Raw genomic sequence first — 12556 nt, 5'->3', positions numbered from 1 at the left:
CTTTAAAAGCGTCTCCCATGCCCCCTCAACCCTCATGCATTTAAGTCTGAAACAGCCCTCAGCTGATCAAAAGACTAATCTTCACCTCAATAATTAAAATATTTATACCATTCTAAACATTAAATTATGCATAATTCTTTCTTTCATTTTAACAAAGTCACACAATAACAAGAATGAGTCAACACATTATGTAGCACAATTTACGCATAAATGAATAAATTTACATATATTATATAAATATTTACAAGTCAACAAATAACATGACAGATAACAAAAAAGTTGTGTGTACTTCCTGTACGATTTAAAAATCTTAAAGATAATTAAAAATAACTGAGCGATTTACAAAGTAGTGACTAGCATAATTCGTAAATCTGAAAATGCACAGTTTGCATCAATACTTATAAGACGAAATGCACAAAATCAAAACCAAATTTCATTTCCATCATAACACAGAAATGTGTATTCATTACACAAACTTAAACATGTTAAAGATAATCTCAATTTTTTTTTGGTTAAGCACTTAAAATTAATTTTTAGTCAATGGCAACTAAAAAAAATTTCAAGAATCTTGAAAATTTTAATCTTTAAAAAAAAACAACATATTGCAAGTATGAAATCTGTTTTGACGTCATTAACAAAAATTCAAATCAGAGCCTTAAACAAAGCCAAACCTGTTTTCCTAATTCTTGCAATATTTTTTTTTACTGTATAGGAATATTTATGGAGTCAAAAGTAATCATTGAGCAAACAACCAGTCACAAATAAAACATCCTTACAGCCCTTTGTTCTGAGGTAGTGGATTACCTCCCTTTCAGCATAATAAGGATATCTTACTGGAAATACTCTTAGTCATATAGCTTTTTCTGGGTTTTTTTCTAAGTAATGAATAATTTCACTGACAATCATTGTAAGTTGTTGTTAAAAAAAATAGCAACTAGATTCCATATATAATATATATCAAATTACCAGCAGATGTGGTCTAATTTGAAAATATTAGTCTGTTAATAAGATGCTTTATTTTGCAGACGGGTTTAAAAGTTCTGTTAACTTACAACACGTTATTTCCCTGATTTGCTGATGTGTAAAGAACCGTAAAATGAAAAAATTGTTTTTTCAAACTGCATACAACACTCAAAAATGAAACAAGTTGTTTTGATCAGAGTAAAAATCATCCTTTTTTCATTTTGTAATTTGAATTCAATTAATTATGAAATATTATTCATTCATGTTTATCATTGCACATTTTGTTGTTTTAGAATGATAATAAATAAAAAATGTCATGAACAATTTCATATTTGAAACTAATATATTTGAATTTTTTCTTTAATCAATTATGTGACTGCATTCCTGCTGCATGAAGGATCTGTTCCCTGCTTGTTGTTAAATATAAATCATTTCTGATCCCATGATTTAATCATTTCCGATCCTATGATCAATCCATTCCGATCCCATGATAAAATTCATTTCTGATCTCATGATAAAAATCAATTCCTATCCCATGATGATGATGATATTGTGCAATTCTATACTATAATATGATGTGAAAAAAATGCCAAACTGTGCAGAACAGTTGTCATCTTCAGTTTGTTTGGCAGTAAAATTTGATATAATAATGATTTACAGATCTGCTTGGAGAGTTACCTCCCATTTGGTACTAAATATCACAGACTAGTGAGAGTTGCTGATCGTGTTCTATAATGATGTCATAGTATTACACAACATGAACCGCAACCACTCTCTCCACTTTTATCTTTCTTCAACTGACCTGAAATAGAAATATGGGAATTGATCATAATAATGCACTGCATATAAAAGAGAGGAAGTCAAATGTTTCTTCTTTTCGCTGCTTTAAAATGCAAGATATTTGTCATCTTTGTATTGCTTTAAAATGGTGCTAAATAACACACATAAGGCTTATATGTGTTATTCAGCACCATTCTAATTGTTTTAATTCATATATAACACTCTCACATCCAACAAGAATGTGGAAAAATTTGTTGTGTGCACTTGCCCCGAATTTCCAAATAAATATTGGAATTATTTCATTGTAAGCTGGTAAGATTCTTAAAACCAAGGTTTCCGCTTTCGGTCGCCATTTTCGCAATTTGCGAAAAAATAATAATTGTGGCGAAAGAATTTGGTGAAAGAAATATATATATGATTTATTTTCAGCCATCTTGTTTATTTACATTTTTTCGGGTTTCTCGGATTTTATCTGATCAGACAATATACTCGGAATTCACCTTGAACTCGTTTAGATTTTGACAGAAAATCAATAATTATATAATCAGCTGATTGCATTGTGTGATATCAACAACAAAGGACTAATTAATAAAGGTGTTAATTGTATTGTTGACATTATGATATGGTTAAATGGCATCCGTCATATGTCATAAAAGGATCATTTATTAACTATTTTGCGACGCACGTGTTCGAAGCAAAGTTTTGACGTCTCCTCTCCTTATAATGATAGTCCAGAAAAGAAAACTGTTGTTAAGACGAAAAAATTTATTAAAAACAAGAAAAGTCTCCGATTTAAAACTTTATCCTTTGACTTTGATATCGAAAACTGATTTTAAAGAGTACTTTAAAGTTGTTTGTGTGTACACGACATGTTTCAAGCATATAAATTAGGATGGATAATAATATACATATGACCATACCTTGATTATTTGGCTCCGGTAAATTTTCCCTGGCCACTAGATGCATTACTGTTGTTTTACCAACCGGTAACTGTAAAGCTGAAATTAAAATCTAAAATAATATATACTGTACATACTATAAAATAACATGATAAAGTTATAAATAACTCAATGCAAAGGTATGACTGTGTATTTTGAAACCATACTTGTAAGCGTGACTTGAAATCTTTTTATGGTGTTTCTTTTCAGAAGAACTTCATCTTTAGAAGGCATATGGTTGCCATTACAATTGCTTACACCCATGCACTGCATTTGAACTTTTATGGATAGTTGTCGCTTTGACTATCATATCACTTTTCCTTAATATGGGGACGAAGTCCCCAATTACGGTAGAAAAATCAATACAAAAAAAAATACAAAAAAAATTGGGAAAATTTTCCCGAATTTTGCATTCTACTAATGAACTCAAAATCGTTAACTTTTTTTTCAGATCTACCTGTTCCGGTCTTGTTGCTTCCTGTTCTGGTCTTGTTGGCATGAGACTTTGAATAAAATATATTTATCAACATGTCAATAAATATAGGAAGGAATTCAACACCCAATCATTTTGAATAATTGTTTGATATGAAAAAACATAACCTGATAACAGCGTTTCTTTGTTTACATTGAATATGACGTCATTACTTAAATAACGTCACAATTAAATCCCTAACAACAGAACCAATATCGGAAACGTTACGGTATTTCCATTTATCAACATGTTTGAATAAAAAAGAAAATAATTCAGACTTCGTCCCCATTCACAGGTAATGCCTGCCTCATATAACTATATTCAATATTGTGAGTTACATACCACCAAGTGTAACATTCCCGTGAAGAAACCTTCCTTGGTATATCAACCTCAGTATGTTACTACTAGGTAGCTGTTCTTCTGACCAATCTATAAATAGAAATATCATTAGTTTAACTAATTATCAGTTACCGGTACTGACCAATACATTCTTATATCTTATACACATGTCATGCATGTTGTAAAATAGTCTGACTGTAAAGAAAATATTTTTGGAGAAATTTTCAAATGCAAGTAAAATTTTGTAAAATATAAAATATACAGTTGTATGAAGTCCTTTTTACGCTTTCTAAACATGGCCGTGATCTAATGAGCACAAAATATGTTTGACACATGTGCACGAACTTACTGTGTATATCAACGTTATGTCCATCGTTATCCTTTAAAATATATCATATACTTTTATTATATATTTTTTTTTATATTTACCCTGCTCGTAGGTTTTAAGCTAATTAAATATATGTAATGTAATGCACAGACTCCTTGGGGAGGAAACAGGAAAAGCCAAACATTTTTACAGTATTTTCGTACGCTTCATCCTATAAAAATACTGTATTTGTACTATTAGAACATGTAGAATGAAATAATTCCTTTGTGTCATGCTCTAGGCTCATTTTAACATGGGTAGTTATTATATTTGACCACATTTTACACTTCGCTAAAGCTCAGACTCAGTGTAAAATTTATACAAATATAATGTCTATCCATGTTAAAATGAGCATAGAGCATGACACGAAGGAATTATTTCTTAGTTTAATAATGTTACCATAACCTTTGACCTTGAAAACATTAAGAGCAATTGACATATTTCATAATGATTGAATGAAAACATGAAATCTATATTTTCATGAGTTAATAGCTATATAGATATGCTTTTAATGACCCCCTTGATCATTTTACTAGTGTTCCTTGTCTTCTGACAATTTCATTCAAATAGAGCTAAATATCTAAAATATGTTTTTACCTTTTTTCTGGATTTGTTGTATCATTGTATGTTTATTCATATACTATTACAAATCAAAAATCAATACAAATACTAAAGGCAACAAGAGGAAACCTACCATTTCACCTGATCTGTTTGATAATATACTGCTATTAAATTGTATACTAAACTACAATACTTTATCATTAACAATGATTACAGAAAGTAAATATATATCAATACATATAAAAATACATGATCTTTATGAAAAACAAAACTGTTGGGACTTATAATCAATACTATCATGGATATTCTATGGTTTTTATCTGACAGAGTTTTATTCGAAAAAAATATTGTGTCAATTGAGACAAGCTTTTTTCATGTTTTCTCATAGATCTGTATAAAATGTTAAGGATAAATATGGTTGGTTTTTTTTATGTGTGGAGGTGTTGAGTGAAAAAAAATCTTGGATTTGTACAAAATCTAAAGATACAAAAATATATGTATATATATATATGCAGAATTTGGAAGAAAACACAAAATCAAAAGTCCTTGAAAATGCAACATTTTCTCAATCCATGAAAGGGTACCATTAAAAAAAATCCACAATTTCACATTATTCTAAATATATTCTTAAAGATGGAACTGGAAATAAGGATTGTTTGGTTCCATTAATTCATCACACATTATTCCTTTACACATGCAATTTATATTTATATAACAAAGATAGTCAAGGTCGTTATCTGATAGGCTAGAAACCAGACCCACTTCTATTACATGTATTAGACAGTAAATTGTAACTTTCACAACACTGCTTTAATTTTTTTTATATTTACACTTTAGATACTTAATGAATATGTCTAAATATTATATACTTGTGAAGAACGCCTCTGGGTGCGGAAATTTCTCGCTACATTGAAGACCTGTTGCAGGGGCGGATCCAGCCATTTTAAAAAGGGGAGTTCCTAACCCAGGACAAAGGGGGGGGTTCCAATTACATGTCTCCATTCAAATGCATTGATCGTCCAAAAAAAAAGGGGGGTTCCAACCCCCGGAACCCCCCCTCTGGATCCGCGCCTGTGTTGGTGACCTTCTGCTGTTGTCTTTTCTATGGTCGGGTTGTTGTCTCTTTGACACATTCCCCATTTCCATTCTCAATTTTATGTATATATTTATTTAGGTATCAAAATACAGTTTACAATATATAATCAATATCATTTTGACCATCAGGTAAATCAATATAAAATTACTTAATATGGTAAAAGAAATATAATGTCAAATGTAATCAATTTCTTTAAATAAGGAAATGACTGCATTATTTGTTTAATCTGTCGTTAATGAAGTTGGTATAAGTACTCCGTTAATAAACATTATAAAATATTTATGATTTCATCGGTTATTTGTATTACTATGTTTACAATCAATTCAATTGTCCAAGTGTACATTCTGTCAAAATGTCAAGACTTCTCATGCATAAATGTATATAGGGTATTAACAGTAATAGATAATTATGATTAAATGACATGGGAATACATATACGATACACTACACATGGTACTAGGGGTCAACTTTGCTCTAACATGTCTAAATAATGAAGATCCACGACATTTGAACTTCAAAGTCTTTCTTTACATGATTTAAAATTTTAAGTCAATAGAATAGACTCTACTGACTTAATTCTAAATCATGTTTTAAGAGTCTGATATGATGTTTATAAAGAATCAGAGTTAAGAATGGAAGTTCATTGACTCTTGTATTTCAAACTAAAGGCTTTAACAACCATGTGTTGCTAGCCTAGGTCTTTGTACATGTTCATCTTCAGACATTGGCAAAAACACAAAAACAAATGGTAAAAATCTTCATTAAACAACAAAAACTCCTATAACCTGATCATGATAACATGTATAAAAAGCTTAAGGAATGTGAAAGGAGTTGACTGATTTTGGTCATTTGACTAAGTAATTGGTTAATCTTGTTTCGCTGTTTATTTTTGCTATTCAGAGTTTTCATTTGTCTTTTATAGTTTTTAAGATATTCATGGTATGATGGTATAAAGGAAAAACATTAAAAAAAATTGGTAAAATCATAAAAATTTCTAAATCTATGTAAATTATAATAATCAGACAAAACACAAATAATCAGTACATTCTGTCAAAATGTCAAGTCTTCTCAGCATATATACATGATATAGGGTATTAACGGTAAACGGACAGAAAGTCACAGGACAAAAAGTCACAGGACATAAAGTCACAGGACATAAAGTCACAAATTTGGTAGGACAAAAAGTCACAAATAATATGTTGACAATTGTTTGAATATATAAGAGAAATATCTTAAAATATTTACTTTTTAATGCATAAATTCATATTGTAGTTTAGGAATGTGTCATTATACTTGAAAAATTGAGGTTTATTTAGTTTAAATCATGCAATTGAAATATTTCTTGGTACCATGAAGCCATTTAAGTGCCAAGCCACTTTGACATTTTGTTTTTTAACAGTTATTTGATTATCTTTGATATTATATAGGGTATTAACAGTAATAGATAATTATGATTAAATGACATTGGAATACATTAACATGATACACTACACAGGGGTCAACTTTGCTCTAAATATGCTAAATAATGAAGATCCTGGACATTAGTAAAAACACCCAGAGCAATAATTTCAATGAGGAAACATAATGGAATTTTGACCAATGAAATACTGAGATCAAATAAACCATGTTGGTTAAATAAAAATAATCAATAGGTCAAGAAACATGAAAAAAAAGATAAATGTGAATTGCGTAGGGATTGGAGAAATATCTGTTTATACATGTAAGTCATGACAGAAGTTCATTGGAATTCAAAAGACAATGAAAGATAAATTCAAGACAGAAGGAATTTTTCAGTACTTTTTTTTTCCACTTGAACAAATTTTACAGAGTTTCTTATCACCTGGCTATAAGATAAATATATGTGTGTTTCGCAAGGTAAAATGTTAGTGTGTTTCACCTGGCTATAAGATAAATATATATGTGTTTCACCATGTTCATCTAGCAATATCTTTCTGTGTGTTTCATCTTGGACAAAATTACAAAATTCATTGTATCCACACACTTCTACCAAGATTTTTGCTGTAAGGAACTGGCAAGATAGGTCACTTTTAGGTGTGTTCCTTTTTTAAATGTTAAATGTATTGTCATGTTTGTCAGACAAATAGAAAACATATTGCGTGAAAAATTGACAGCTGCACTGAGGGTTTCTGTGTGTTAACCTATAGTTATCTGTGTGTTTCATTTGGCTAATGTACATGAATATCTCTGGGTGATTTACATGGCAATAACTCAGTATGAATGTATGAGTATGTTTCATCTGCAATTTCATTCTGTGTCATGTGTGTTTTCAACTGGAAAAGTGGCATTGTCTTTCCATGTTATGCATGTGTTTCATCTGTTAATGTCTTTCTGTGTCAAGTGAGTGTTTCATCTGGCAATGTCTTTCTGTGTCATGTCTGTTTTTCAGCTGGCAATGCCTTTCTGTGTCATGTGTGTTTTTCATCTGGCAATGTATTTCTATGGCATGTGTGTGTGTCAACTGGCAGTGACAATGTCTTTCTTTGTCCTGTGTGTGTTTCATCTGACAATGTCTTTCTGTGGCATGTGTGTGTTTCATCTGGCCATGCCTTTCTATGTCATGTGTTTGATTTAACTGACAATGTCTTTCTGTGTCATGTGTGTGTTTCATCTGACAATGTCTTTATATGTCCTGTGTGTGTTTCAACTGGCAATGTCTTTCTGTGGCATGTGTGTGTTTCATCTGACAATGTCTTTATATGTCCTGTGTGTGTTTCATCTGACAATGTCTTTATATGTCATGTGTGTGTTTCATCTGACAATGTCTTTCCATGTTATGCATGTGTTTCATCTGTTAATGTCTTTCTGTGTCATGTGTGTGTTTCATCTGACAATGTCTTTATATGTCATGTGTGTGTTTCATCTGACAATGTCTTTCCATTTTATGCATGTGTTTCATCTGTTAATGTCTTTCTGTGTCATGTGTGTGTTTCATCTGGCAATGTCTTTCTATGTCATGTGTGTGTTTCAACTGACAATGTCTTTATATGTCATGTGTGTGTTTCAACTGACAATGTCTTTATATGTCATGTGTGTGTTTCATCTGACAATGTCTTTATATGTCATGTGTGTGTTTCAACTGACAATGTCTTTATATGTCATGTGTGTGTTTCAACTGACAATGTCTTTATATGTCATGTGTGTGTTTCATCTGACAATGTCTTTATATGTCATGTGTGTGTTTCAACTGACAATGTCTTTATATGTCCTGTGTGTGTTTCATCTGGCAATGTCTTTATATGTCCTGTGTGTGTTTCATCTGACAATGTCTTTATATGTCATGTGTGTGTTTCAACTGGCAATGTCTTTATATGTCATGTGTGTGTTTCAACTGACAATGTCTTTATATGTCATGTGTGTGTTTCAACTGACAATGCCTTGCTATGTCATGTATGTTTTTCATCTGACAATGTCTTTAAATGCCCTGTGTGTGTTTCAACTGGCAATGTCTTTCTGTGTCATGTGTGTGATTTAACTGGCAATGTCTTTCTGTGTCATGTGTGTGTTTCATCTGACAATGTCTTCCTATGTCATGTGTGTGTTTCAACTGGCAATGTCTTCCTATGTCATGTGTGTGTTTCAACTGGCAATGTCTTTATATGTCATGTGTGTGTTTCAACTGACAATGTCTTTCCGTGTCATGTGTGTGTTTCAACTGACAATGTCTTTCTGTGTCATGTATGTGTTTCAACTAGCGTTGTCTTTCTGTGTTTTTAACTTCAGTCTTCACGACGAGTGGCAGCCCAGGCTGGTAAAATTGCTCTCAGGCCTGTAAAAATCAGACCTACAGGCCAACAGAATCTAACTAAAATATTTTAAAAATTGAGCTGCGGGCCTGTAGATTTAGCAGTTCAGCGTGAAGACTGTAACTTACATGACTTACCAATGTCTCGATGTAAATAACAACAAAAATATACCTATATATATGCATATGACAGGGTCATAAATCAGGACTCGAACACACACAATTTTAAAATAAATATCTGAACACCCTGAATAGATATTTAAGACTGTTCATCTTATGTGTTCTTTGTAGAATTTCTTGTAAATTTTTTTGTAAATCAATGAATAAAAGGAATCTGTTACATGTATGAAGGAGGAACAGTTACCAACTGAAAGGACTGCATAGCCAGTCAAGGTCATTAAAAACTTTCATCATCGAAGGAACAGTTGTCATTTTTGCTTGTACTGTACATCATGTACATTGTTACATTTTAAATATAATCTAGGTGTGGATTTAAGATTTAATGTTTGGGAAAACTCCAATCATTTAGCAGATACAATGTAAGAATGTTAAATATTAACATTAAATTGGATGTGATTTTAATAATGAATTACATTTTCGTCTGTTATAAAGTGGTGCCCCCTAGCATGATTTTTCATTTTATTTATTGTTAGGACCTTCGCAGCCATTACCATTATACATGTTATACTTAAAATTGTAAACATTCACTTTATCATGTTTATTATAGTATACACATAAAATTCTATAAACATGATAAATATGTACATACCTGTCGGCCAGTTTGTATAAACATGATCAGTTATATCTGCCGCTGAATCATTCGGTAAAAACAAAAATTCTTTTGTCTTGCCACTAACCAGTATAAGTCTTAGGTTTATCTGAAATTGAAAATATAAATATTGCATTAAAATGACTTGACCATGTTGACTAAATTATAAGCTGAAGTGGTGCTGTAGAAGGAATCATTTGGGTCTATATATATACATACATGTACATATATGTTATTACCAAGAAAACCCCTAGTAGAGAGGCCAGGCCTATATAATAACAAGAAATTATAGTGTACAATTGACCTATTTGTAAAGATCTTGTCAAGACGAGCATTTTGAGCCCTAGATTTTTTTTAGCTTGTCTGTTGAGTCCAAAATTCAGTCATTTCTAATTGTTTGTGTGACAAGTTCGCCAATGTTTGACATATCTATGTTATAATGTCTTGCTGATCATTTCTGACATTGAAAGTTACACTTTATCAATCCTGTCTATTACATGTTAGTATTACATGTAGTATGATTAGTGAAAATCAAATTATCGTCAATAATCTAGGAAATGGTTAAATTCATTAGACTTTGAAGGGAAATAACTCAGAACTGTCCTCTTTTCCTTAACTGTGACAACATTGTCATTGAATTTATACTTACATGTGTACATGTACATTGTACAGTGAATCACTGATTGTACATAATTGCAACATAATTGTCACATGCGAGGCAGGATTGTATATGTGCAACATATTTGTCACATGTGAAGCAAGATTTGCTTTCCCTAAGAAGCAACGGCCATAACCCCAGGTTTATGGAGGGGTTCATGTTGCTCAATCTTTAGTAAAACAATTTATGGAAAGTGTATAAAAAAATGTTGTTTGTATTTTGCCATGGACATGATGGAGTAGTCAGTTCGTTTTCTGTTTAACTTTACCCTCTTCTTCCAGTCATTTAGAGGCCACCATCCACTGGTTGACTATCCTACCACATTTTTGGAGTGCACAGAATCACAGTCTTTTCACCCCAAAACATAGTCCCGCCCTTTCACTTTTGCACCTACATGACCTAGAGCCTGTTTGCACACTTTTAATCAACACAATCAATGGTTTTGTGTTTTTCTCAGTGTAAAATGCTATAAATATCTTTTTTTCCCATTATTTCGAAATAAAGTTAGATTCTGACAGGTTTCTTTGTCAGGTCTATAATAATTATTGTTAACATTATTTTTGGAAAATGTTTAACATAATTCATCAAAAACAGGTGATTCTTATGTCGTCTAAAAGAAAGTGTACATTTTATCTTCACGCACCGGAAAAACTTGGTCAATTATGTGTGTCATTATGACGTCATTTATCAGTATCAGATAGAGGGGATCGCCTGTATCCCTGCACTATTAATATTCATCAAGCGTCTTAGTGATCATCATTGTGCAGGATAAACTATAAATAATGTTTGTTGTGTAAGTACTTAATCACAATTCCCGTATGACAGCAGTTCAGATTGACAATTATGAGATTTTAATTTGCCAAATAATTCGTGCAATATCTAGTATTATAGTTTTTCAACCACTCACTCAACATTCATGACATTAGAACAGAAGTGACGATGCCCCTAAACACAGGGATGATGTTCACTAAAACCAGAGTTTTTGACGAAAATGCACCACTAATGATGTATATTGTCTCTTTGAAACATGTAACATACATATGTTATCACAGTTCTTTGATTTTTTAGTCCACAATAACAAATGTATGTTATTTTCCTGTAATAACCCTATCATTTTGCCTATAGAGTTACATCCCTGACTGATGTGTACTTGAATAAAATTTTGGTGCATGCATGAGATTTGGGTGCTAGGAGTAGGATGCGAACGGACCTAGGGGGCAAACGTGTGTGGTGCGAACATGTTTTAGTGGCAACTGACCGGATATTGAGTGCATGCAAAAAATAACAAAAACTGGGTGAAATTTTTGTCAGTATATGAGCTTGAATTTCCCTTCACGGATATCGGGGGAATGCAATAAAAGATAAATAGTTACTAGTTGTATGAAATGTTGATTTTCTATAAAATCGACAATCTTGATTTAATTTAACTCATTTGCAGGGTTCATAAAGTTCACTGTTCAGCAAAGAAAAGGACACATTTTTTTGCATGCATAGCTAACCTACTATATTTTTAACAAAAGTTACCTTATCCACAGGTACGCCTCTTGATCCCATATTCTAACAAAACAAATATATGAAGCGTGTTTTTATTTTATTTAACTTGTTGAGGAAACAGGATAGCAAAGTGTCAGTGACAGTGGTTTTGTTGTGACACCGTTTTGTTTATTTTTCAGCTTGCGATTGTTTTGTCATCATTTTGATTTCTAAGTAGACAGTACATTTCTGGGAGACTTAGTTTAAGCTTATTGAAATATATAATCATAAATAGTTCCAAATCATCCTTGCTTTGTAGTAGATCTTTGTTTGAGCCGATAAACAACTTCTCTCAGCTGTTATGGCGGCCGTTAGATG

General features: G+C 31.7%; 1 protein-coding gene across 1 annotated transcript; it reads right to left on the bottom strand.

Moving 5' to 3' along the window:
• Window positions 1-1463: 1463 nt before the first annotated feature.
• Window positions 1464-12555, bottom strand: LOC143042824 (ubiquitin-like protein 3). Its single transcript, XM_076215294.1, has 5 exons — window positions 12230-12555; window positions 10048-10156; window positions 3496-3582; window positions 2664-2741; window positions 1464-1765 (listed from the first exon to the last, which is right to left on the bottom strand). The coding sequence occupies exons 1-5, from the start codon at window positions 12257-12259 to the stop codon at window positions 1704-1706; spliced, it is 366 nt and encodes a 121-aa protein (XP_076071409.1). The 5' UTR covers window positions 12260-12555; the 3' UTR covers window positions 1464-1703.
• Window position 12556: the final 1 nt, after the last annotated feature.

The sequence above is a fragment of the Mytilus galloprovincialis genome, chromosome 8 (genome assembly GCF_965363235.1).
Source record: "Mytilus galloprovincialis chromosome 8, xbMytGall1.hap1.1, whole genome shotgun sequence".
Lineage (NCBI taxonomy): Eukaryota > Metazoa > Mollusca > Bivalvia > Mytilida > Mytilidae > Mytilus > Mytilus galloprovincialis.
This window is presented reverse-complemented; position numbering and strand designations above follow the sequence as displayed.